Here is a 24,937-nt window from a genome sequence, read left to right as displayed (position 1 = left end):
CGCGTCACTCACTCACACACACACACACACACACACACACACACACACACACACACACACACACACACACACACCCGCCACCCCGTCCCACCCATCTAGGTCATCACAGAGCACCGAGCTGAGCTTCCTGTGCTTTGTAGCATGTACCCACTAGCTATCTATTTTATGCATAGTAGTGTATGTATGTCAATCCTAATCTCCCAATTCGGCCCACCCTCACCTTCCCACCCTGTGTCCACATGTCTGTTCTCTACATCTGCATCTCTGTTCCTGCCCTGCAAATAGGTTCATCTGTACCATTTTTCTAGATTCCACATATACACGTTAATATACGATATTTGTTTTTCTCTTTCTGGCTTAGTTCACTCTGTATGACAGACTGTAGGTCCATCCACATCTCTACAAATGACCCAATTTCGTTCCTTTTTATGGCTAATATTCCATTGTATATATGTGCCACATCTTCTTTATCCATTCATCTGTCTGTGGACATTTAGGTTATTTCCATGTCTTGGCTATTGTAAATAGTGCTGCAGTGAACATTGGGGTACATGTGTCCTTCTGAGTTATGGTTTCCTCAGGGTATATGCCCAGTAGGGGCATTGCTGTGTCGTATGGTAGTTGTATTTTTAGTTTTTTAAGGAACCTCCATACTGTTCTCCATAGTGGCTGTATCAGTTTACATTCCCACCAATAGTGTAAGACGGTTCCCTTTTCTCCACACCCTCTCCAGCATTTGTTGTTTGTAGATTTTTGATGATGGCCATTCTGACTGGTGTGAGGTGATAACTAACTATAGTTTTGATATGCATTCCTCTAATAATTAGTGATGTTGAGCATCCTTTCATGTGCCCCTTGGCCATCTGTATGTCCTCCTTGGAGAGATGTCTATTTAGGTCTTCTGCCCATTTTTGGATTGGGTTGTTTGTTTTTTTGATATGGAGCTGCATGTGCTGCTTGTATATTTTGGAGATTAATCCTTTGTTGCTTCCTTTGCAATTATTTCCTCCCATTCTGAGGGTTGTCTTTTCATCTTGTTTATGATTTCCTTTGCTATGCAAAAGCTTTTAAGTTTAATTAGGTCCCATTTGTTTATTTTGTTATTTTCATTACTCTAGGAGGGGGGTAAAAAAAGATCTTGCTGTGGTTTATGTCAAACTGTTTTTCCTATGTTTTTCTCTAAGAGTTTTATAGTGTCTGGTCTTCCATTTAGGTCTTTAATCCATTTTGAGTTGTTTTTGTTTTTATTTTTGTTTTTTGCGGTACGCAGGCCTCTCACTGTTGTGGCCTCTCCCGTTGCGGAGCACAGGCTCTGGACGACGCGCAGGCTCAGCAGCCATGGCTCACGGGCCCAGCCGCTCCGCAGCATGAGGGATCCTCCCGGACCGGGGCACGAACCCGTGTCCCCTGCTTCGGCAGGCGGACTCTCAACCACTGCGCCACCAGGGAAGCCCCGAGTTTACTTTTGTGTATGGTGTTAGGAAGGTGTTAGGTGTTAGTTGGGTGTCAAGTAGACGGTATACTGACCTTTAGAAGTAGGGCTCCAATGGACAAGGGGGTGGTGGATTGTCAAGCATCAGAATGAATTCAACTTAAGAACAAACTGGCTCTGATCCCAGCCAACCCCAGAGTCTAGCCAGAGGCCCATTAGAAATAAATGCAAACTGTAGTATCGCTTTTACAAGGTTGTGCCACTCTACACTGTTAAATCTAATCAATCCATGTTAAAGCTAAGCACACTCCCATTATTAGCTCAGTCCTCACCGTATCCCATTTCTATGAAGGCTCCTATAGAAACTTTTTAAAGAGATTTTCTGATTTACTTTTTTTGATAACATTTTTTTCCCTTGAAGTATAGTTAATTTACAGTGTTGTGTTAGATTCAGGTGTACAGCAAAGTGATTCAGAGATATATCTATATATATACACACACATATATGTGTACTTTTTCAGATTCTTTTCCATTATGGGTTAGTACAAGATACCGAACATAGTTTCCTGTGCTGTACAGTAGGTGCGTGTTGTTTATTTTATGTATAGTAGTGTGAATCTCTTAATCCCAAACTCCTAATTTATCTCCACCACCCACCCCTCTGCCCCCACTGCCATCCCCTTTGGTAACTGTAAGTTTATTTTCTATGTCTGTGAGTCTGTTTCTGTTTTGTAAATAAGTTCACTTGAGTGGATTTCTTATGCTTTTGAAGAATAGGAGTAATGTGTGTGTCTTGGGGGATAGAGGGATGTGCTCAAAGGGCCCTTAACAGTTCTATAATTCTTGGAGTCCATAAATTAAATTAAATTCTTGGAGTCCATAAATTTGATATTAAAATAAATCTTCTAGGGCTTCCCTGGTGGCACAGTGGTTGAGAGTCCGCCTGCCGATGCAGGGGACACGGGTTCGTGCCCGGTCTGGGAAGATCCCACATGCCGCAGAGCGGCTGGGCCCGTGAGCCATGGCCACTGAGCCTGCACGTCCAGAGCCTGTGCTCCACAATGGGAGAGGCCACAACAGTGAGAGGCCCACGTACCACAAAAAAATATAAATAAATAAACAAAATAAATCTTCTATTTTAAACCAAAGCAATGTTTTCATTTTAATGTTTCAAGGCTTTCCATGTACCTTTTATCACATAATGCAATTCACTTATGTACTGAGTCCTTTTAATGTACATAAGTGCTTTAAGTACTTTGAAAAGAACTGAAGAAATAGAAGGTTGGGCCTATGTCCTCAGATGTTAACCTACCTAGAAAAGGAGAAATGCAGAATGAGAGTATCAACCACTCGTAGGGATTATTACTTGGATACCTTTCAGACATACCTGGTTTTGATTTTGACACGACAGTAGGACTCCCAATGTGGGCTGGAATTTCCATGCGCTGTGAAAAGTGGTAAGCAAGCAACCACAAAGGTTCAAGTAACCAATAACATTTCCTGCCTGCGAGGTTTTTTGCAGGTGAAGATACCAAATGGGTGGTAAGTTAGGATTAAAATTAGCTAAACTGTCACAGCAATGCTGTCTTCCTTTACACTCAGCCACCGTGGAGTTCTCATGGTCTAGAAGTATGTTTTGTGAGTCCTCTGCTGTGCAGGCTGACACCAAAGAAGGTCTGATCCATGCTACCACCTTGTGTTCTCCCTGGCCACATTCCTTCCTCTCCTTCCATGTTGAAATGGTTTCCTCTGATCCCGAGACTGAGGGAGCTCACCTGTGTCCACTGCACTGGCCGTCCTCCATCTGTTAATGGTTCAGCGTGCTGACCCTCTGATTTACTGTCTCCTCTACTCCCTTTTTCACCAAGGTCAGACATAGTTTTCCAAAAGCCTACTGAGTGCGATTATATACCCGCACTATCCTAGACCTCGTGGTCAGTATAAAAATCAATGAGATTCTTCTCCCCAGCCTGGGGCTCCCACACTGAAGAGCTAGGAAGAGGGCTCGGAGGGTAGATGCGTGGCTGGGGGGTGGATGGATGCGAAGAAAGAAACTATGAGAATGGGCACGTACACAAAGGCCTCTCGGATGGGCAGACCTGAGTTTGAATCCCAACTCAGACAGGTATTAGTTCTGCAAACTCGGGCAAGAAATTCACTATGTGAGAGCCTCAGATTCCTAGTCTGTGAAATGGGAGTAATAATTCCCACCTAGCCTGGGTGGTGGTGCGGATTAGAGAGTGTAATTGCTGAGAGAAGCGCTTGGTGAAATTAGCAAGCACCCAAACCAGGACCTATATAGCTACAACAAAAGATGATAAGTGATGTAAGTGCAAACAGACGGGGTGGGAGCGCCCAGCAGAAAGGCTCACAGCTGGCAGGAGGCCGCACGTGAGCTCGTGCACAGGTCAGGGGCCCTCCCAGCTTCTGGGTGATCTTCCACCTCCATGCTGGGCTGGGCAGAGCCAGGCAGCGCAGGGCCCACGGGCCGCATACCTGGGAGACAGAAAGTCCCTGCAAAGTTGGACATTTACCTGCACATAAACCTGCACGTGTATCTGGAGCAGGCATGACCCAGAGCTCCACCCCCGGGGGCACCAGCTGAGGGGGCAGAATGGAGGGATGGAAAGGGCACCGCTGTCCTTGTTGACTTCAGCCAGTCCCGGGCATTGAAGATCATTCCACTCTCCAGAAAGCGAGGTCACGTCATCGTTTTTCCCTCCCCCCACTCTGGATATCTAAGGTGAAGTGTTTTCTCCAGCTCAGAGGCTGAGAATGGTGTGGAGGAGAAAAAGAAGGTCTGCAGGTCGCCAGCAGCCCTGTCCCCTGCTCTGTCCAGCGAGACCGAGCCTGCAGACCCGAAGAGAATCATTTCCCTGCGGTGAGTCCTCACCTTGACTCTGTTCTTTTCGCCTTTCGGGGAGGAGGGGTTGCTGGGAGGAGCTGGTGTTTCTAGTTTTATGGTGATGGTTAACAGTGAAGATCTCCTACAAGCAGATGACACCCCTGAGAAAGAAGTGGGGTGTTTTTCCTTGATATCCAGGCACTGGCACCTGCCTTCCTTTCTCAGCTCTTCCCGCCAGCCTCTCTTCTCCTTCCCACTGCAGCCTTCTGCAGAATTTCTGCCCCTTTCTGAAAGCACTGATTTTGCTACATGATAAAGCTGGGGTAGGCCCCTCTCTGGCATGGAGTTAGAAGAACCTGGAAAGGCTGCCAGGGTTGCTGCTGAGGCCGCCCAGGTTGGATTGTCTGCTCGGCCTGTGGGTGTGCACACCTGCTGTCTCACTTTCCTGGCAGCCACGGAAAAGAGCGGAGGGAAACCCTGCCTGGGATCCCCGGGCGGGGTGTGCACATCTCCCTGGGCTGCCCATTTCCTGGGGCCGGTGCTGGAAGCTGGGCTCAGTTTGGTCGTGGGGCTGTGAGGGGACAGGCGGTTTGAGATGTGGAGCTCTGGTCCCCGTCACTCTCAGGGGCACCAATTATGTGCTTGCTTTCACTTGGAAGGAAGAAGTAGGAACTTCAAGTTGCTTTTCTTCCCTTAAAACAGAATGGTTAAGCCAGTGATCAATTACAGGTAACTGTGGCCATTTATCCACACCAAGTGGAGGAGTAATAGCTCTCCTCCCCATATTAGAACTGTCAGAACTCCTACCTTCTACGTCTTTTGTCCTCTGCTAAAGGATGATTAAATAACTCCTGCTTTTCCCTTCCTTCCTGGCTACCCAGTCCACCGCTTCTCTGCAAATCTATACCTCACTCAGGATCAAGCATAAGTCTTCACTCTGCCCCCAGATTTTTCTATTCTGACTATCACTCCCAATTCTGTCTCCATCTTTTCTGCATGACTGTTTTGATGCATCTCACTTTTTTTTTTTTTTTTTTTTTTTTGCGGTACGCGGGTCTCTCACTGTTGTGGTCTCTCCCGTTGCGGAGCACAGGCTCTGGACGTGCAGGCCCAGCGGCCATGGCTCACGGGCCCAGCTGCTCCGCGGCATGTGGGATCTTCCCAGACCGGGGCACAAACCTGTGTCCCCTGCATCGGCAGGTGGACTCTCAACCACTGCGCCACCAGGGAAGCCCCAATTCTGAATTTCTGAATAAAAATGTTTTGCACTAGGTTTCAGGTCCTGCTCATAGTCATCTGTATGAAGTGAGACTAACACAGTTGAAAAGATACAAAGAAATAACGCATGTAAATAAGCATGCCTCCCACCCCTACCTCAGAGCCAATGCTGTGCAGACAAGCCCTTCTACTTGAAATCATCAAGGGTACAGCTGCACTTTTGTCACATTTGCTTACAGTCCATTGTTCTTCAAAAGGTCTGATCATTGCCTTGACAGTACCATTAACATTTATTAATTTGAATCAGTAGAGGTGATAACTTCAAATTAGTGGCTAGTATAAATAATAGGTAATTTGACATTTGTAAAAACAATTTTATTTTCAAGTAGAGTACAAATGTCTACTCATAGTTTTTTTAAAAAAGTCATTCCTAGAATTCTAAAGAAATTTATATCTGTGAATTGGTTCGGTGGCCAGTAACTGAATCCAAATCTCTGTGCCTTGAATTGATGAGAGAGATTTTGCCTCTGGTTTGAGCATTGTGGACGCAAAACTGTTGCGGGCAGCAGAGGCCTGGGACATCACATAGCCAGTCTCTTCACAGCTGAGAAAGCCAGAGTCCAAAGTCTCTCTAACTTCATTTCTGTCCCTCTGTCATACCCATATGCCACCCAGATTGCTTAAGAGTCTTCTTAAATTCACTTTGAACCAAACATTATTTTAACTGAGCCTCATTCTAAAGAATCCTATCGTGGAATCATGAATTTCATGTGCCATTTTTTCCCCCCAATAAACAGAAAAAAATCTACATAATTGTATCACAAAATTTTTCCATGTGTATACCTCTAAAAGTCATGCATGCATTCCACTTTGAAATGGCTGGGTTTCGCTGTACGGTTAAAGATGCAAATTCTACTCAAATGAAGAGCCAGGACTAGAATCACCTTGGAAAGAAATCTGGGAGCTCTGACCTCTGCCCTTATGAGAACAAAGGAAGGACTTCCAAACATGTTCTTTTTTTATCCTGATTTCACTTCTATTTTCCCACTCTGGGATGTTCTGTCTCTCTTTTCCCCATACCCAATTCCTGCTCATCCTGTTAGGCCCAGTGTATTAAACCCTCACTGACCTGCTGGTCTCTTCTCTTACCTCCTGTTGGACTTAACTGTCTCTATACCACCTCCTAATGCCTATGATATGTATTGTTTTGATGCTACATCATGTACTGCCTTTTTAAAAAGATGCTTGATATGCGCACAGGTTCCTTAAGGATAAGGACTGTCTTGTGCGCCCCGAGGCATTTAACATTACGCCTCTCTCAATTAACACGTGTTAAGTATTCACAGAATTCTGGATTGAACTATAGCTGCAGTTTCAATAATCAGCCTCCAGTACTCCTCTTTATACTGCTTAAAATACTTTTGAGATGATATAATTACTTTCACAGCTCAATCGATACTTCTCCCTTCCATAAGGTACGGTTTCTTCCGTTCGGGATCCCGCCTGCTGGAATCACCCCGTCTCCCACACCGTGTCCTTAGAGTCCTGAGGGATTATCGATGTCTAGAAGAGAAAAATCAGTGTCAGGCTTTCTTGTGAGCTGGTATAATAATCAAGATGTATTACACTGTATACAATTAATGGTAGCGTAAAAAATTCATCTCACGGACTTCTTGGATTTTCTTTCCTCAGGTCGAAATCCAGTTTTGATGGTGCCTCTTTAGCAAGTGAGAAGAGTGACTGTAAAACAGAAAGCAAGAATGACTCTAAGATTGAAAGGAAAAAGGCTTCGTCTTCCAGCCAGGTAATTTGGGAATGAAATGTGTATTGTCTCAGAGGGTGACAGAAGCATTGAAGCCAATGTGAAGAGGGAACGCAAGGGTCAGGACTAAGGTAGGCACAGATTTTAGAGAATCAGGAAGAAAGGACCGGCTGCAGCTCCCTCGGGCGAGCTTTCATCAACATTATATTTCACAGCTGACCATGCGGCACATGCAGAGGGGCAGTGAGTACTGAGAGTCATGTGCTTGTCTAATAATTAGCGGAGACCAGGAGAGGTGTGACATCCTTGCACTACAATTAAAGAGTGTGATAAGGCACCTGTGTGAATAGAAGGCTTCCCAACTGCACACAGAGGAGGAAAACCTGGGAACAGGGTCATTATTCTTCTTTGGAAGCAATTTGGGGTCTGCTTCAAAATACACCCAGATGGGTAACAAAGCCCAGTTCTGTGTCATAGAGTATGACATACTTACTGGGGCCAACAGTTTGAGGCTTTTTGACACTTCACTCCTAAAATACTTCCATATCTATCTCCTAAGAACTAGAACAAGAAACTGTTGGCTCACCCAAGAAATTTAACTAGATAGTAAATATACAAAAAATATTACTAATATAAAATCCATTTTCGATTTCCACAATTGTCCCAGTAGTGAATGTCCTTTATAAAGACTTTTTGCTCCCCCTCTCTAGAATCCAGTTGAACCATGCACTGCATTTATTTGTCATGTCACCTTTAACTTAGATCAGTCCTTACCTTTTTTTAATTTTTATTTTTATTAATTTCACATTTTTGAAGACTCCATGGCCCAGGATATTCTTAAATCAAGCATATAACCAATGCTCACTGTAGCCATTAAAAAGAAGATCTCGGCAAAGCCCTGATAGAACACCTAGCTTTAATCAAGGAAACTTTCTGGATGCAAGATGTACTCCAAGGAAGCAGCAAGAGCTAACCTACTTTATGTGAGGTGTTCATCTATAAACGAGTGTACTTGAGGGGACCATCTGTCATACGCATGACCTGTCTGAAGCTCTTCTTTATGGCAATAGTAGGGCCATTTCTGCCACTGAGACTACTCCTAGTTTGGATAATGCATCATCAAGGGCCAACTTGCGGTATCTCTCTGTTCCGCTCATAAGACTCTGCCTGCTAGGATGCTTTTGAAGAAAAGCGGTCCTGTGGATGGAGGACCCAGCTCTACCTCTTAGTAGCTGTGTGGAGCCAGTTAAGTCGCTCAGAATCCCTGAGGCACAGGGTCCTGAACTGACATCAGTTCCCAGGTTACTGTGGGGCTGGGAGTAGTGTTTTGTGAAAGCATTTTACAAACTGTAAATTGCTGTCTATACATTGTTGTCACAAGTGGAAACAGATGAAAATGAAGTGATTTGCAGCATTTCAGACTCTTGGGCCTTCTACCGCCCTGGAGAGTTAAGTCTTCTGTGTGAAATCCTACTTGTCACCTCCCCCTGACACTGGTTAAGGGAACACCTTCACAACAGTAACAGTCACAGTGACAAACCGGAGATGTATTACCCCATTTAAGCCTTACAGCATCCCTCTGAGGCAGCTACTGGCACAGAAGAGAAAACTGGCCCAGAGAGGTTAAGTAACTAGGCCAGGATCACGTGCCACAGAAGAGGTGCAGCTAAAACTTAAACTCAGGGTAATCTGATACAGGGCTTTTAACCACTACCCTCTTCTGAGAGTACTCACTGGGACCTTTAGTGCCCTGGGATCCACTACCTGGTGAGATTTCTTAGAATTTTATCTCATTTCTTATTAGGGACATCCTTGTCCAGCCACTTCTGCAGAAGGCTGACCACCAGCTACTTCACGATTATAGATATATATATGTCCAGTCAGCAAGTCACTAATCTTGTTGGAAAATGAAACCTTTGTGCCCTGCCGTCACTGTTTTTCACTGAAGGGTGGGGTTGGGGACTATAAGATCAGGGAGAATGAACTCCTAAGATTCTCTGTTAAGGGTGGGGAGATTTGTTACATAATTTAGATTGAAGTTAAAATTCGTGATGTTTGAGAACAAGAGTGGTGATGCCTGTGTTTTGTTGTCCTTGTAGGACAAGGCAAACATGCACTTCCACAAGCTGTTTCTGGATGTCCCCACTGAGGAACCCCTGAGGCAAAGTAAGTTCTGACTTGGTTGACTTTGAAAAGATGCTAACTGGTTTGGGAGAAGAAAGAGTCTGGGGACTGAATCACCAAGGGGAATAGGTTTCTGAAAGTCATGATGTAACAATAACACCGACCTCACTCAGCTTTCACCCAGCACCTTGAAAGATAAGGGAGTAGAATGGGAGAGTGACCTCCTCCACGGGATATGGGGATCCCGAATTTCCTCACCTGGCATACTAACTGCTGAAATGTGTTGTGATTGGATCGTGCTGAGTTTTAAGATAATAAGACCCCAGAGCAAGGGAGGCCACTAGAGGAAGACAACACAGACCTAGGTGGACAGACATGTCAACCCCTGTGCTGTACAGGGCTCAGCGGTCACACCTAAACACCTGGCCCAGCACAACGTTCAGCACCTGCTCTACTCCGCTGAGCGCATCTGGGGCCCAGGGTTCCATTTCAGCTTCCCTCAGTACACAAATGCTAAGGCAGCATGCTGGCTTCCTCCCACCATCTCCAAACAGGAAGGTGTGGGTCATGTGCTCTCCCCACAATGAGACCATCTATTTCAAAAGGAGTCATTAGTGACCATACCAGGGTAGAAAGGGCAGCAGTGCCAACATTAGCACAAGGATGACACACCTTCCCAAAGAGAGGAGTTTTTTTTTTTTTTTTGCGGTATGCGGGCCTCTCACTGTTGTGGCCTCTCCCGTTGCGGAGCACAGGCTCCGGACGTGCAGGCTCAGCGGCCATGGCTCACGGGCCCAGCCGCTCCACGGTATGTGGGATCTTCCTGGACCGGGGCACGAACCCGTGTCCCCTGCATCGGCAGGCGGACTCTCAACCACTGCGCCACCAGGGAAGCCCCTTGCCTTTCCATTTTGATGTTTATACTGAAGTTTGTAAGACTTGGAATTAAAAAACAAACTCTCATCTCCATAGCTTTATTCCACTAAAGATGACTGAAAAAGAGGTGAGAGATCTTTTGAGCATGTGAGTGTATTATCTCTGCGCATCTCTGAGTCACCAACATATATACACAATTTTCATTTTAAATGGAAATTCTAAATGATGTTATACCTGTATATATTTTCCCAGGTTTTACCTGTGCTCTACAGAAAGAAATATTATACCAAGGGAAGCTCTTTGTATCAGAAAACTGGATTTGTTTTCATTCCAAGGTCTTTGGAAAAGACACTAAGGTTGGTATAATTTTTCAGAAAGAAAGCTAATCCTGCATTTTCTTATATATTGTGACTATTAATTGTTTTAAATGTAGCAATGTCTATAAATATTTGTGTCATTATTATTCCTTTATACCAAGTTTCCTTTACTATAGTTCCAAATACTACAGGTTCTAAATGCCTCTAGATAACCCAAACTTCCCTTTTTCCCTACACAGCACTCTCTCATTCATTTCCTTATATATATATATATATATATATATATATATATATATATATATCGCCCACAATCCTACCTTAAATCCTTTTTACCAGATGTCACCAGTACACTCTTAAAGTTTTTCATATGGAGAATGTGTCATAATTTGTTTCAAAGACATACATTAAACCCAAAACAATTCTTTAAAGAAATTTGAATTTTACACCATATTCACAGTTGCCATCAGAGATATCTAGGCAAACAGGCCTATAAATAAGATACTTACTAGAGCTCACTTTGTCACCAGCACAAAATGAGCAGGATTTGGAGCATTTTAGGCCTGGTCGGGGGGAGTCACATATCCTCAGTCCCCAGTGAACACGGACATCTTTTCCTTCTCACTAAACACAGATTTGGGGGAGCAGAGGCCCACGATACCTGAGCCTTTAAGGAGGATAGCCTGAAGAAGTTGGCAGTTTTCCCAGGGCACCGCCTTCTAAAACGAGGCCCTTGGGACTTTGGCATGAGAAGCGAAAAACTAATTCCACCCCACTGACATTCTTTCCCTTTGAGCTGTGATGTCATATCACACAGTTCAGTCAGGCCACCAGAACAAAGTAGCAGAGAAACACCTGGGGTTTGCGTGACCTCAGTGAGTTTTTGTTTTTTTTTTTGCGGTACGTGGGCCTCTCACTGTTGTGGCCTCTCCCGTTGCGGAGCACATGCTCCGGACGTGCAGGCTCAGCGGCCATGGCTCACGGGCCTATCCGCTCCGCGGCATGTGGGATCTTCCCACACCGGGGCACGAACCCGTGTCCCCTGCATCAGCAGGTGGATTCTCAACCACTGCGCCACCAGGGAAGCTCTCAGTAAGATTTTAATCATTCTGATTCGTGATTATGAATAAGCAGCTTTTATACTCTTGAAGTTGCTGATTAAAAACTTTTGTTTTGACTGGTAGATATGTTTTATTTAAATATTCTCCCTAAAGCCACTGGCAGTCTTATAAATAAAGACCACTTAACAAATATAATGGAAATTCTTTATTTTGGTTTTGAGTCAGCAGACTAACGTCAAACGTAATTTTTATTGTACAGAGTTATGTTTAGATATACATAGTTTAGATTCACAGTATTATTTGAATCAGTATAATGCAAAGCAATATTGAATAGTATGGCACCATATTTCTAGATTTCTGGATTATAAGCAGTTGTTCATGAAGTGGGGAAGGGAACTGGGTAGTACTGATCTCCAGTTCCGTGGGATAAAGACAATTCTCAGGAATAGAGAGAGCCAACACCTCTGACCAAAGCAGCAGGGGTTGAAAACAGTAGTGAACAAAGAATTAGCCTTGGGCTTCCCTGGTGGCACAGTGGTTAAGAATCCGCCTGCCAATGCAGGGGACATGGGTTCGAGCCCTGGACCAGGAAGATCCCACATGCCATGGAGCAACTGAGCCCGTGCGCCACAACTACTGAGCCTGAGCTCTAGAGCCCGCGAGCCACATCTACTGAGCCCGTGTGCTGCAACTACTGAAGTCTGCATGCCTACAGCCCATGCTCTGCAACAAGAGAAGCCACGACAATGAGAAGCCTGCGCACCGCAACGAAGAGTAGCCCACGCTCACCACAACTAGAGAGAGCCCACACGCAGCAATGAAGACCCAACACAGCCAAAAAATAAATAAGTAAAATAAATAATTTTTTTTTTAAATTTAGCCTTTGTTAAAGGATGGGGAATTCACAAAGCCAGTAAGTGATTTCAAGCTAATAATGATTCTAGCAATGGTTTCAAAATCCTATCTCTACCTAAGAAAGAACTGACCAAAAAAGGCTAAAAGGAGTGACCTGTTTTTTTAAAGACAAGGACATGTGGGATTGCTTTTGCATGTGCTGTAGCTAATCTAAGAGACAAGAGGGGGTGGGAAGATACAAAAACCATGATAGTGACTTGCACATTCCTTACCCACTGAGGATGGTGTCAAGGAGATGTGGGCTTCAGCTCTGTGGCAGAATTTGCTCACTGCCAACAGACCTTAGTCCAACATGATCCAATGTGAACTAAAAACAAGCAAGCAATCTGCTCTAGGAAGGGGAATTTTCGAAGCACCCTAAAGTGTAACTTTAATCAGAACCTTTTCCTCAGCCTGTTTGTATTTTTATTTTTTTATTTTATTTTTTATTTATTTTACTTTTTTTTTTTTTGCGGTACACAGGCCTCCCACTGCTGTGGCCTCTCCCGTTGTGGGGCACAGGCTCCGGACGCGCAGGCTCAGCGGCCATGGCTCACGGGCCCAGCCGCTCCGCGGCATGTGGGATCTTCCCGGACTGGGGCACGAACCCGTGTCCCCTGCATCGGCAGGCGGACTCCCAACCACTGTGCCACCAGGGAAGCCCTGTTTGTATTTTTAGATGCTAGTAAAATTAAAGGCATGTATCACATTGCATCTAGGCTCAAACAGAGAAGTGATTCATGCTTTATTTCTCAAATGTTATCTAGTTGTCACTTATACTCATGAAGCAATTGAGAGAAACTCCTTCTTAAGGAGTTTCTCTTCCATGCCTTACATTCTGCAAAAATCCCAATTTATAGCCCCTTATCACTGTGTGTTTGTGTTGCTGGTGAGAAACGAAATTAGGCTCATTGTTGTATCATCATCTATCTTGGAAGATCTTAAATTCTTTTTCCCAAAGTAATCCCAATTTATCACTTCTGAATTATCTCCCCAACTTCAAAAGTTTCGTGGGTAGAGTTCTTTGGCAAAATAGATTTTTTTCTTTAGTGTCTAATTTAGATTAGCCCCTCATTCCTCATAGTCTTCCCATCAGGAACTTGGAGGGGCAGTAGAACAACTCCATCTCATAAACCTAAATATGAATGCAAACATTCTAAATTAAAATGTAAGAAAACTGAAAGCTTCGTTTTGGTCCTTCAAGCTGGCAGTACTAACATAAGCCCCTCCTCTTCCCCACTGACCTTGTTGATCTCTTTCAGAATATGTGAAGCATTTTTACAAAATGTATGTTCATGTGAGTGTGTGCACCTGTGGAGGGATTCAGGCCCTTTTCTTTTTACTAGGAGAGGGAGTGACTCTCTTTTCAGGGATCAAAGTGATGTGATCCATTTTCCTTTGAGATCAAACCTGGTTGAAGGGCTGTAACATAAAAATATCAGGAACATCTACTATTCTTTGCGGCATCTGGTACATTCTTGCAGTACCTTGTATGAAAAAGAACCCCTATTTTGGATCAGATTGGTTCAAATTCTATCTTTGTAACTTATTTATGACCTTGAGAAAGTCATATACCTCTCTAAACAAACATCCTTATCTCTTAGAATGTCTACATTATAGGACTGTCATATTTAAATGAAATTGTCATCTGGTAAATAGGTATTGATAATGGTAGCTGCTGTAATTGTCATTGTTGTTATTCTTTATTGTTTGAGCCAGAAAAGAACTTAAGGGTGCTTGTGTTTCACCCATCCTCTTTTTTATGAGACAGATGAGGAAATGAATGACATTTTTATTGAGTGCTAGGCATTTTCTATCTATTATCTCATTTAATCCACAGAAAATCCTGGGAAATAGGTAAGACTGTCTCTATTTTATAAGTCAGGAAACCAAGGCCAAGAAAGGATAGCTTACAAGGTTGAATAAGTCATGTGGCTAGTAATAGAACTGAGAATTCAGGCCCCAGACTTCCTGTTCAAAAATGGGTCTACTATACCAGTGCTTTTCAGCCTTTTTCCCCAAGGACAGAAGAGAGCAGGGTGTGTGGAGATGAGCTCAAAGTAGATGACCACAAGCATGTAACTTCTTTAGAGCCTTGGGATTACCTTTAAAATGGCTGTACATTTTGCATTCTATTCACATGTCCCAGGTTTCCCACCAAACCCTTCTGTAGACTTGATGATCCAGACGACCTCGGTGACACTCTTCTAAGATTCACTTTTCTTCATGGAGGCTGGAGAGCTTGCTGCTGGTTTTATCTTTTTTTATTTTTCCTTTAACATGAAGATTTGGAGTCCTGCTCTGTGAAGCCTGAACCCATGTTAACTCAGTGATTCTGTTTCAGATCTCTATTCCGGCTTTCTCGGTAACCCTGATAAAGAAAACCAAAACTGCCCTTCTGGTGCCAAATGCCCTGATTATAGCGACAGTCACAGACAGGGTAAGTACGCAGCAGGCGCGGGCACCCTGCTTTGTCCTACTCTGGGTTTCATTGCCTTAGGGGCTTCTTGCGGAGGACCAAGACCCTGAACCATAATACCATGAATCAGGAGTTACTCTGTAAGACTAATTTTTGAAATCACAGCCTTTAGACATTTGTGTAGTGTTGTTTCCCCTGACAAAGTGATTTATTCTAATGTAATAGTTGCCAATTTTGAATTTCCTGCTGACTTCATTATACTTACTTGACCAAAGTCAAAAAAGTAAAATTCTTTCCCAACTTCCTTTTCCCTAACATCTGTTAGGTCAGGTCAGGCTACAGGGATATATTTCATTTCTTTATTATTATTTAACATGCCACCATCACCACCACCTTATTCACAGGGTGCGGCAGGGCGATATGAGGAGTCCCTGGGGCGGGGTTGGCCAGCCTCCCCATAACCTCCATTGGTGCCTCCCCAGAGCCAACCTAAAGATGTAAAACTTGGGCTTGCTATTCAAGTTCAGCTTGAGGACCAGTTCCTAGGCCCTCTTTGCCTCCAGGTTGCCTTAACTACCCCTCTTCAATACAGTCGTTCTGGAGCTGTCATTGACTGTTGGGCTACCCCAGACATGGGCAACCTGAAATATTTGCATGGAGAGCGATGTGTGTTTCACCTTGGCAAGAGAGAGAGAGTAGAATGGTTTGGTTACTCATGTTTCACTTGAACTTATTTTTAAATATTTTACGTACTATTTTGATGAAAGCATAAAAGCTACATTTCATTTCTAATCATACTGAATAACTTAAAGGGGGAAGGAGAAAGAAGGAAAGATTAAAAGAGGCTATTCTGATGAGCTAGGAAATATGTTAATATCTGTTTCTAGATTTTTTTTTTAATACGAATGGCTAACAAGCATCAGGCACTTCTTGCCAGGAGTACACAAAATGCTTTCCTTATATTTACACGTTTATTCCACACTACCATACTGTAAGGGATGGGGACTGTTAAGAAAACTGAAACTAAGAGTTTGCCCAGTGTCACCCACTTGGTAGGTAACAGAGCCAAAATTTGCAACCCGGTCTGTCTAATGCCAGAACCCGTAATGTTAACTACTTTGGAATACAGTATTTGCTCGGAAAGTGTATCAGTTTCTCTCATGGGAATGCAGGAGAGGGTAATCACAAACTTTGGAAAGGGGGTGTGAAAAGATGCTGTGGCTCAAATAGATGGAAAAAGTGTGAACTTTTTAATTTCTCTACGTGTGGTTTATGGTAAAATCATTTTTCCTTGTGTTATTTGTCTCCAAATTACTTGTCTAGCTCTGACTTGACTTCTTTCCCATAACTTATTTATAAGCATTCACCAGAAAATCTCCATATTTGTACAAGAAAGAATCTGGAAGTGGCTTGAAAAAGAATGAGCCTTTTAGAGTGGCTGGGACATTTTCAATGGAAATCTAGGTCAGAGCAGAGAAAGCAGACCCTTGGGAATTGTTAAATACCTTCTGAAAGGGGGGCGGGGAAGGGAGGGAGAGGCTTAAAAGAGGACCTGGCGAATACAACTGGCCTTTCTTTACTATCCAGGTCTTTTCCATCCATGCTTGTTTGGGGCACCTATGTCAGAGCACCGGAGATTTCATTTTGCTCTACATTTCTGTATTATTTAAGTTGGGTTTGAGAGTTTTGTTGCTATTGTGAGAGAATATAGTCACTTTATTCCAGGAATGGAATAAAAACTGAATGTGTGGCTGAGCGGAATGAGAATATAGACTTGGTATATAGTCTATGGTGTTTGAAAATGACAAACTATACAGATAAATTTTTTAACTCTAAACACTCACTTCTAGTCGAGCAGTATCTGTTAATAATTAAATAATTATTATCTTGTTTTTCAGTACATATTTGTCTCCTTACTCTCCAGAGATTCAACTTACAAACTACTAAAATCTGTGTGTGGACACTTAGAAGTAAGTACAACATCTCTGAGCCTCAACTGCTGTCTCTCTTCTGTATTTCTTATGGTTTTGTAGTTGATCTGGTTTTTTCATTTTGTAAAACTAATTTTGTTTCGATAATTTCAGAATACAAGTACTGGCAACAGTCCCAATCCATCTTCTCTTGAAAACAGTTTCCAGGCAGACCGCCCTTCATCTCTGCCTCTGGTGAGTTGCCTACATAACTATCTAAATGCAAAAGAAAGTGAGTAGGTCCCACAATCACACTTCTCCTTACACCATGACCAGGGTGCGGGAGGAACTTAGGACCACAGTATTGGAGGCAAAGTTGAAGAAACAGGGCATTTCTGTCCTGAAGAAGAGGGGACCATAGGAGGTCATCAACTTTTTCAGATAATTAAAGAGTCATCCTGCAAAAGAAAAGAAACATGATAGTGAGCTGTTTTAGCCAGTTACTGGTCCATGGAGGTATTCAGCAAATCTTGCTCTGTTTGTCTGTCAGCGTTGTTTTAGAGGGATTCACCAGTCTATTTAGGTAGGGCATGATTCATCCCACAAGTCGTTGAATGCCTTCTATGTTCAGGGCACCATGCTAGTGTACCCATAAGGACACCAGGAAAAATCAAAACTAGTTCTTGCCTTCAAAGTCTTTACAGCTTAGTAGAGAAGATGAGGGATACCCAGAAATAACTGTAAAAGAAGAAAGCTGTAATGCCCAAGAGGTAGAGATTCTTTGATTCCCTTAGACTTTCTGACTACAGAGTAAATCTCGAACAGGAAGTAGCTCCCCCGATTTGTACGAGATTTATACCTGTGATGGTATCATGCAAGCCCAAGAGAGTCCTAGCCGTGTTGTTCAAATGGTTGTTCCCAAATTGATAAAACGTTTTAATACCTTTGGTGAAGCAGTATGAGCCCAGAGTTTCAACATCTCCAATTTTTTTTTTTTAACTTTATTTATTTTTGGCCGTGTTGGGTCTTCGTCACTGCGCACAGGCCTTGTCTAGTTGCAGTGAGCGGGGGCTACTCTTCATTGAGGTGTGTGGGCTCCTCATTGTGGTGGCTTCTCTTGTTGCGGAGCACGGGCTCTAGGCGCGCAGGCTTCAGTAGTTGTGGCTCGCAGGCTCTAGAGCGCAGGCTCAGTAGTTGTGGCGCACGGGCTTAGTTGCTCCGTGGCATGTGGGATCTTCCTGGACCAGGGCTCGAACCCGTGTCCCCCGCATTGGCAGGTGGATTTCTAACCACTGCGCCACCAGGGAAGCCCTACAAATCTTTTTTTTTTTTGAGAGCTGTTAAAAAGTATAGGGGTTGAAAACGTGTTCACACAAAAACTTAAACCAGAATGTTCATAGCTGCATTATACATCATAGCCAAAAAGTGGAAGCAACCCTGATAGCCATCAGCTGATAAATGGATAAATAAAATGTAATATATCCATACAGGGAAATATTATTTGACCATAAAAATGAAGAACTACTGATACATAATACAACATGGACGAACCTTGAACACATTATGCTTAGTGGAAGAAGGCGGACGCAAAAGGCCACAAGTTGCATGATTCCATGTATATGAAATGTCCAGAACAGACAAATCCATATGGGCAGAAAATGCATTCGTGGTTGCCAAGGGGTGGGATTGGGAGTGAATGCTAACGGGTAAAGGGCTTCTTTCTGGGGGGAGATGGACGTATTGTGAAATAAGACAGTGGTGATGGTTGTACGACAATGTAATTATTCTAAAAACCACTACATTTGTATACTTAAACTGGTGAGTTTTATCTCAATTTTTTGAAAAAAAAAATCTACCTTAAAAAATAGTGAGAAACAGTACAAAATAGAATGAAACACTTATGATTTGGAATCCCTCAAACATGGTTTTGAATCTGGGTTCCACCCAGCTGAGCTATGCCATGGGGCAAGCTCTTTAACTGCTCTGACTCAGCTTCCTCACCCAGTAAAATGCCAGGCTCCTGACGTGGCTGTGGAGATCAGGCGCAGTCATGTGTTTGGAGCTTTGCATACTGCCTGATCTGTAGTAGGTGTTCAATTAATTATTAAATTGAGGAGACTTGAATTTTAAAATTTTCCTTCCCCTATAAATTCTTGCATGACATTGAAATGACTATTGAAATGGTCAAGAGACAGCTAGTTGAAGGTGAAAGGTTGGTAATTTGCTTACAAGATACGTCTCCTCTTCTTCACTTGAAGCTAAATAAATTGTGAAAAGCTCGCCGAATTGTGCCTTCACCGCGACATTTTAGTGACGCGTCCTGTCTCTTCATTTCCTAAGCACTTTGGGGAACAAGTGGGATACACAGTAAAAACATCCTGCCTTTTCCCCGACTCCTCACTCCTGTCTCACCCTTTTGTCATTTAGAAGTAATGTTACTGACCCTGTTTTGATTTGTTTGAGGGAAGAAAAAAGCTAAAACTTTCCTTTCAGTGTCTAATTTGCTAAAGCCATTTTCCCTTTTCTATTTCCAATACCTTTTTTTTTTTTTTTTTTTGCCGGTACGCGGGCCTCTCACCGTTGTGGCCTCTCCCGTTGCGGAGCACAGGCTCCGGACGCACAGGCTCAGCGGCCATGGCTGACAGGCCCAGCCGCTCCGCGGCATGTGGGGTCTTCCCGGACCGGGGCATGAACCCGTGTCCCTTGCATCGGCAGGCGGGCTCTCGACCACTGCGCCACCAGGGAAGCCCTCCAATACCTTTTTAAAACTATAATTTGAGAAAACCTTTCTCTGCATTTAGAACATGCATCTAGAACTTTCTAGCTACTTATTTGCCTTGTGTATGTCTGTTTTGGTCACGTTTTCTCATTACAAAATGCTAATGAGACTTCTCTAGCTTTACCCTAGAAGCTTTTCAAACAACAGCATCCCAGTTTTTTTCCTAGACATTTGTTATTTCAAACGAGTTGGCCACTGTTTGTTAACAGAAGTCTAACTGCCCAAAAAAATCAGTAACCAGATACTCTGTGATCTGTTGAGGAAACCCAGTAGTATGGGGTAATCCTTCCTTCTTTTCCATTTTTTATAGGTCAGGCCTAAGTGAAAGGCCTGGAGGTTACAAAGTTCTGTCTGTTGAATAAAGGAAAATGGGCCTCTCTCTTCATTTCATTATTTCCCCTCAGGATTTCAACGACGAATTCTCAGATCTGGATGGAGTGGTACGGCAAAGAAGGCAAGACATGGAAGGATACAGCAGTTCTGGATCCCAGACTCCTGAATCTGAGAACTCTCGAGGTCTGGGAGATTTCTGTATCTTTACTGAAATTTAATTCTCCACAAAACATCCTTAGCTCAACCAAAAGCCAAAAACAACCAAAAAACAACACACCTTCTGAGCTAACAATTAGGAAGGGACTCTAAACAAAGGGTAGTTTGAAAGTTCAAGGAAAAGGAGTTGCCTATGTGGGTAGTACGCATTTAACAGATGTCTCTTTGGGAATTCCCTGGCGGTCCAGTGATTAGGGCTCCACGCTCTCACTGCCGAGGACCCAGGTTCAGTCCCTGGTCGGTGAACTAAAATCCCACAAGCCACATGGTGTGACAAAAAGAAAAAAAAAAAAGTCTCTTAAATAGACATAATATTGGAGTGGTTGAAAGGCAGAAACATGCAGTATTTTCTTACCTCTTCTTTAGTAATATTATTAATTATTATAGCTGAATCGTCCCCATGAGTCAGTGGGATAAGGACAGACTGCCCTTATATCATTTTATTTTTTATTTGCTTGAACATTGGATTTCATCCCCAAACCACTCAACCCGCTTGTAAGAAGATCCATTTATATTCTTTGGCGATTATGCATATTAAAGGATTTATTTGCTTTGTGGTTGATCCTATGTGTTTAAACGCACTGGGGAGAAAGCTTACCCAGCCCCGTTTCATCTTGGTAGATTTCCATGTGACAGAATCCCAGACAGTTCTGAATGTCTCCAAGGGAGAAGCAAAACCAACTCGGGCAGATGCCCTTGTGAACAGAGTGCCTGAAGGAAAAGCCAAGAGTCTCCCTGGGCATGGTAAGGAATGGATTATTTGGGGGGCAGGGGTGGACATCTGCCTGTAATTTTTAAAGGGCCCTCATGTTTCACTTTATGACTGCCTTTGCTATTCCCTCTCCCTCCCTTCCTGCTGTAGGTCTTGGCATGTTAATTCATTTATTCACTCAACAAACCGTACCCAGTTCCATGCTTTACTGTGGGGCATACAAAGGTGAACAGCCTTCGTGGAAGACCTTTCATTATTCTGAATACTTTGAGGTTGTGATTCAAAAATTACCAGTAAAACTCACGTTATTTTATTATTATTTACTGATTATTATAATAACTGCTTACCAGTTGTACTGGTAGGAGATCAAGGATGGGGTCTGTATTGTTCACCAGTCACTCCATCTCAATGCTTGGCACAGAGAAGGCTCTCAATAGATATGTATTGAATGCAACATGTGGGAAGGAATTGTAACTACTGGTTAAAATGAGAAGCAAAGGCTTTGGTTAGTATTTCCTCTGATTTTTATTACCTGGAAATAATTCTGTCTCTCAAGTACTTCTTCCCTATAGGGATACTGCTGCGCGAAGGAGATGTGTTATCATTTTTAAACAGAAGCTTTTTGTTTTCCACCCAACAGGTCAGTCAGAAGCCATTGGAATCATACCCAGAGTAAAGTCTCAGAAATGTCCGACTCTCCACCATATTCTTATATTCTATGCAATTGTGTAAGTAAGTGTGTTTATTATGAATGACTTAATGATTCATTTCACTACAGGAATAATGTCATCACGTTACCAAGAGCCATTGTGAATCTCAGTTGCCTCTAATATGACCCAAATCTTTTAGGGGGAAATTTTTGTCTCCTACTTCAATACCTTTTTTCTTAAACTTAGGTCACCTTTTCATATTCATCCCTTTCTTATTTAACTAAATAGTGGGAAGGAAGGAAGGAAAAGCAAAATATGCCAAATCCAGCAGAAGACTAAGTTCTAAGTAGATACTCTTAGTTAGGAAATTGTTTCCTGGATTATGCAGCATCTTTGTTCATGTTTATTTTTCCATCTATCCCGTGTCCTCTGGATAGAGACCAAAACAACTTGAAAATGTCATCCCCTTTATTGAAAACTTAGGCATTGACTGTTTTAAGTTCCCTCTCAGCTTCTAGCCTGTAACTAGCCTGTAGCTTCTAGCCAGTTGTTCTTCTGAAAATAACCTGACCCAGTTCTAGGCTGTTCCTCAGAACCAAGGAGGATCTGCAGTTTGGTTTCCAGGTAAAGCAGAGAATGTGAGTCACAAGACTGGACACTCGCTGGCCAGGGCCTTCGACAGTACCTGGTGGGAGGAATGAGCACCAGCTCGGGAATCTACATTGGCTGGCCTTGAGCGAGACTACTGAAATGCCATTATTTGTAAATTGAGGAAATAGAGAATTTTAAATATCCTTCTAGTTCTAAAGTTTAGTGCAAGCATCAGTCTGTTGAAAAAAGACTTTTGAAGTCTCTGTAGCCAAGTTATTTTGGAAAATACCTTGCCTCAAATGTACAGTGTTGCCTCTGAGGTTACTGTTTTATGAACATCAATCAGGTCCTGGCCACTAACCTATTGGGAATTTCTCTTTTATCCCTTTCCAGTGTCTGTGCACTAATCATCTCGACCTTCTACATGAGATACAGAATTAATTCTCTGGAGGAGCGGCTGGGGTCACTAACCTCCATTGTGGACACCCAACTGACTGAGTAAGACACTTCCCTCCAGTGCTGTCTTCTGCTTGCTGTTCACATTAGTATAATGTTTGACCTGAGCTTGGCATCCTTCTTAGCAAGCATTAATTGAGGATACATTGTGTATGAGACATTCTATTAAGTGTATACATGGAAAGAAATGACCTGACTCTTCATGTTCTTGAGTTGCTATAGTGTCGCCAGTGATAAGGCAAGAAACAAGCCTAATTTTACATTATCTTGTTCTCTTATCCTAAGACTCAGTTGTGACCTTGGCCCATTTATTAAGATAGTCAAGTTTATCTTCGTACAATGGCAATGAGTCAAAAGACATTCACAGAAAAGAAGCAATTCAAGTAACTCAGCACATTTCATCATATATAACTCTTTGTATGAACTCACTTATTTACAAAACTCTTGACCACTATAAAGATCCATGTGACTAGTAATTAGTTGAATGTGTCTGTGAAGATTTTCTACCACGTATTTTCTACCATATATTTTTAACATGCCTAACCTAATTAAATCTATTGCCATAGTGGTCTTTCCTTTAAACCCATTTACATGAGGATTTTGACACATTCTCTAAAAAGTAAAATAAAGTATTCCATGTTTAGAGCATACTTTTACCTGATGTTTTAAAAGTAGAGATATTTCTTTACAGAGTAAGTACTGTGTGCTAGAGATCTATTACAGTAGATCTTTTACACAGATACAGTTTCCTCTCATAACTTCACCATAACCTTATAAGATAGCTATTATTCCCATTTTACAGATGAAGAAACTGAGACTCAGAGAAATAATTTTAACAGAATCAGGTTTCAGGTCTATATGACTACAAAAACCTAGTCACCAGTGGTTGCTTACAAGGAACAGCAGAGAAGTGAGTCAGGATATTTTCAGTGTGTATCAGAATCATCTGGATGGCTTGTTAAAACAGATTGCAGGGCCCGTTCTCCAAATTTCTGGTGCTGGCCTGGGGTCTACACTTTGAGAACTATTATGCTATACAATTCTAGGGCCTTTCTTTACAGTCTTAACAGTCACCTAAAAGTCTTGTTCTATGGCTTATGCAATGCTGGTACACAGATTATTTCTGAACCATAAATATACATTTGAAACAGTAATAAGTCTTTGGGATAAATTCATACCCTGCCCTTACTCTCACATGTTGTTCAAAATGTTAATAATACACTTAAAGCTAGGAGGTAGCTCTACATTATTGCAAACTATTAGTTCACTACCATATAAGGGGTTGATTTTATTAGGAAAATGTACCTCATGTCCTGTTATCATTTAATTAACGATGATGATGAGGGGGAAATTCCACTAATAGAAAGCAAATGGAATACTTATTCTACTATTTAAATAATCAATCCAGGAGGAGATACAATTTGAAAAACAACCATTTAAAGGGAAAATCACAAAGATCACATATTAATTATATGAGGTCAGGGAATACCCATGACGGGAAGGTCTGAATTGTCAGAATTCCGTGTGGATAAATCAGTACTCTGGGTCTCAGATACCTCGTTTAGAAATCGGAAGGTTTAGATTCAGTTTCCTTTTTGGGATCTAAGATTTTGATACTATGGATCAAGGACAAAGAAAAAACTGTTTCAGAACTACTCAGTGAAAAACATCTGATTGCTTTCTTAATATTTAGATAATCATCGATAAGTTACCAAGTACCTATGTCTCAAAAATGGATCCTATGTAAAATAAATTAGACCAGTCAATGCCATCTAAAAACTTCACATCTAAAATTAAATTACAACCAAGAAATAGAAAGGAGATACAGACCATGGTTCTTAACCTTAACATGAAAATTTAATCAATGGTTTTAGAGCAGCTCTCTGGTTAAATGCACACACATCTCTAAATTTCCTACAGTTTTAGCTGGTATAGGACCCCAGTGGACCTCAGAGTAAGAGCCCATGCCTTTAACAGTCAAGTGGTAAATAGTGAATACATCGGTTATATTACTAGACAAGGGCAATTATGTTTGTACCGCAGGTCTCAAAGAAGGAACTGCAAAAGTCACACATCAACAGAAGTTTGATTAAAGACATTCCTAAACATTATGAAAGTTCTAGTGTAAATGGTTGCTTCTCCTGTAAACAGTACATACATGACTGAGAAGAGCAGTAAGCCTTGCAAATGCATGCAGTTGTGGGCAGAGAGAGGGTATCGGGAGTTAGTAAAAGTAGTCTAAGAAACTGTGTGCTTGAGGATAATTGTCTGATTTGTGTTTGGAAGCTGAGGCGCAATGTAGCCACTTAAACAAAAATAGCTTAAGAGATTTCCAGCTAAGCTTT

At 42.4% G+C, this 24,937-nt stretch overlaps 1 protein-coding gene across 3 annotated transcripts in view; it reads left to right on the top strand.

Annotated features, from left to right (window-relative positions):
* Positions 1–24,937, top strand: part of GRAMD2B (GRAM domain containing 2B) — a 104,906-nt gene that overhangs the window by 75,435 nt on the left and 4,534 nt on the right. For all 3 annotated transcript variants that reach the window (XM_032625454.1, XM_032625453.1, XM_032625455.1), the window contains exons 2-12: positions 4,194–4,313; positions 7,188–7,299; positions 9,357–9,423; positions 10,510–10,613; positions 14,871–14,966; positions 16,844–16,915; positions 17,030–17,110; positions 20,039–20,150; positions 20,805–20,927; positions 21,536–21,623; positions 22,530–22,634. In XM_032625454.1, coding sequence (XP_032481345.1) covers positions 4,194–4,313; positions 7,188–7,299; positions 9,357–9,423; positions 10,510–10,613; positions 14,871–14,966; positions 16,844–16,915; positions 17,030–17,110; positions 20,039–20,150; positions 20,805–20,927; positions 21,536–21,623; positions 22,530–22,634 — 1,080 coding nt within the window. The remainder of the gene's footprint in view (positions 1–4,193; positions 4,314–7,187; positions 7,300–9,356; positions 9,424–10,509; positions 10,614–14,870; positions 14,967–16,843; positions 16,916–17,029; positions 17,111–20,038; positions 20,151–20,804; positions 20,928–21,535; positions 21,624–22,529; positions 22,635–24,937) is intronic.

This window comes from Phocoena sinus, chromosome 3 (assembly GCF_008692025.1).
Source record: "Phocoena sinus isolate mPhoSin1 chromosome 3, mPhoSin1.pri, whole genome shotgun sequence".
NCBI classification, from domain to species: Eukaryota; Metazoa; Chordata; class Mammalia; order Artiodactyla; family Phocoenidae; genus Phocoena; species Phocoena sinus.
Note: the sequence above shows the minus strand (reverse complement) of the source record. Positions and strands in the feature narration are given on the sequence as shown.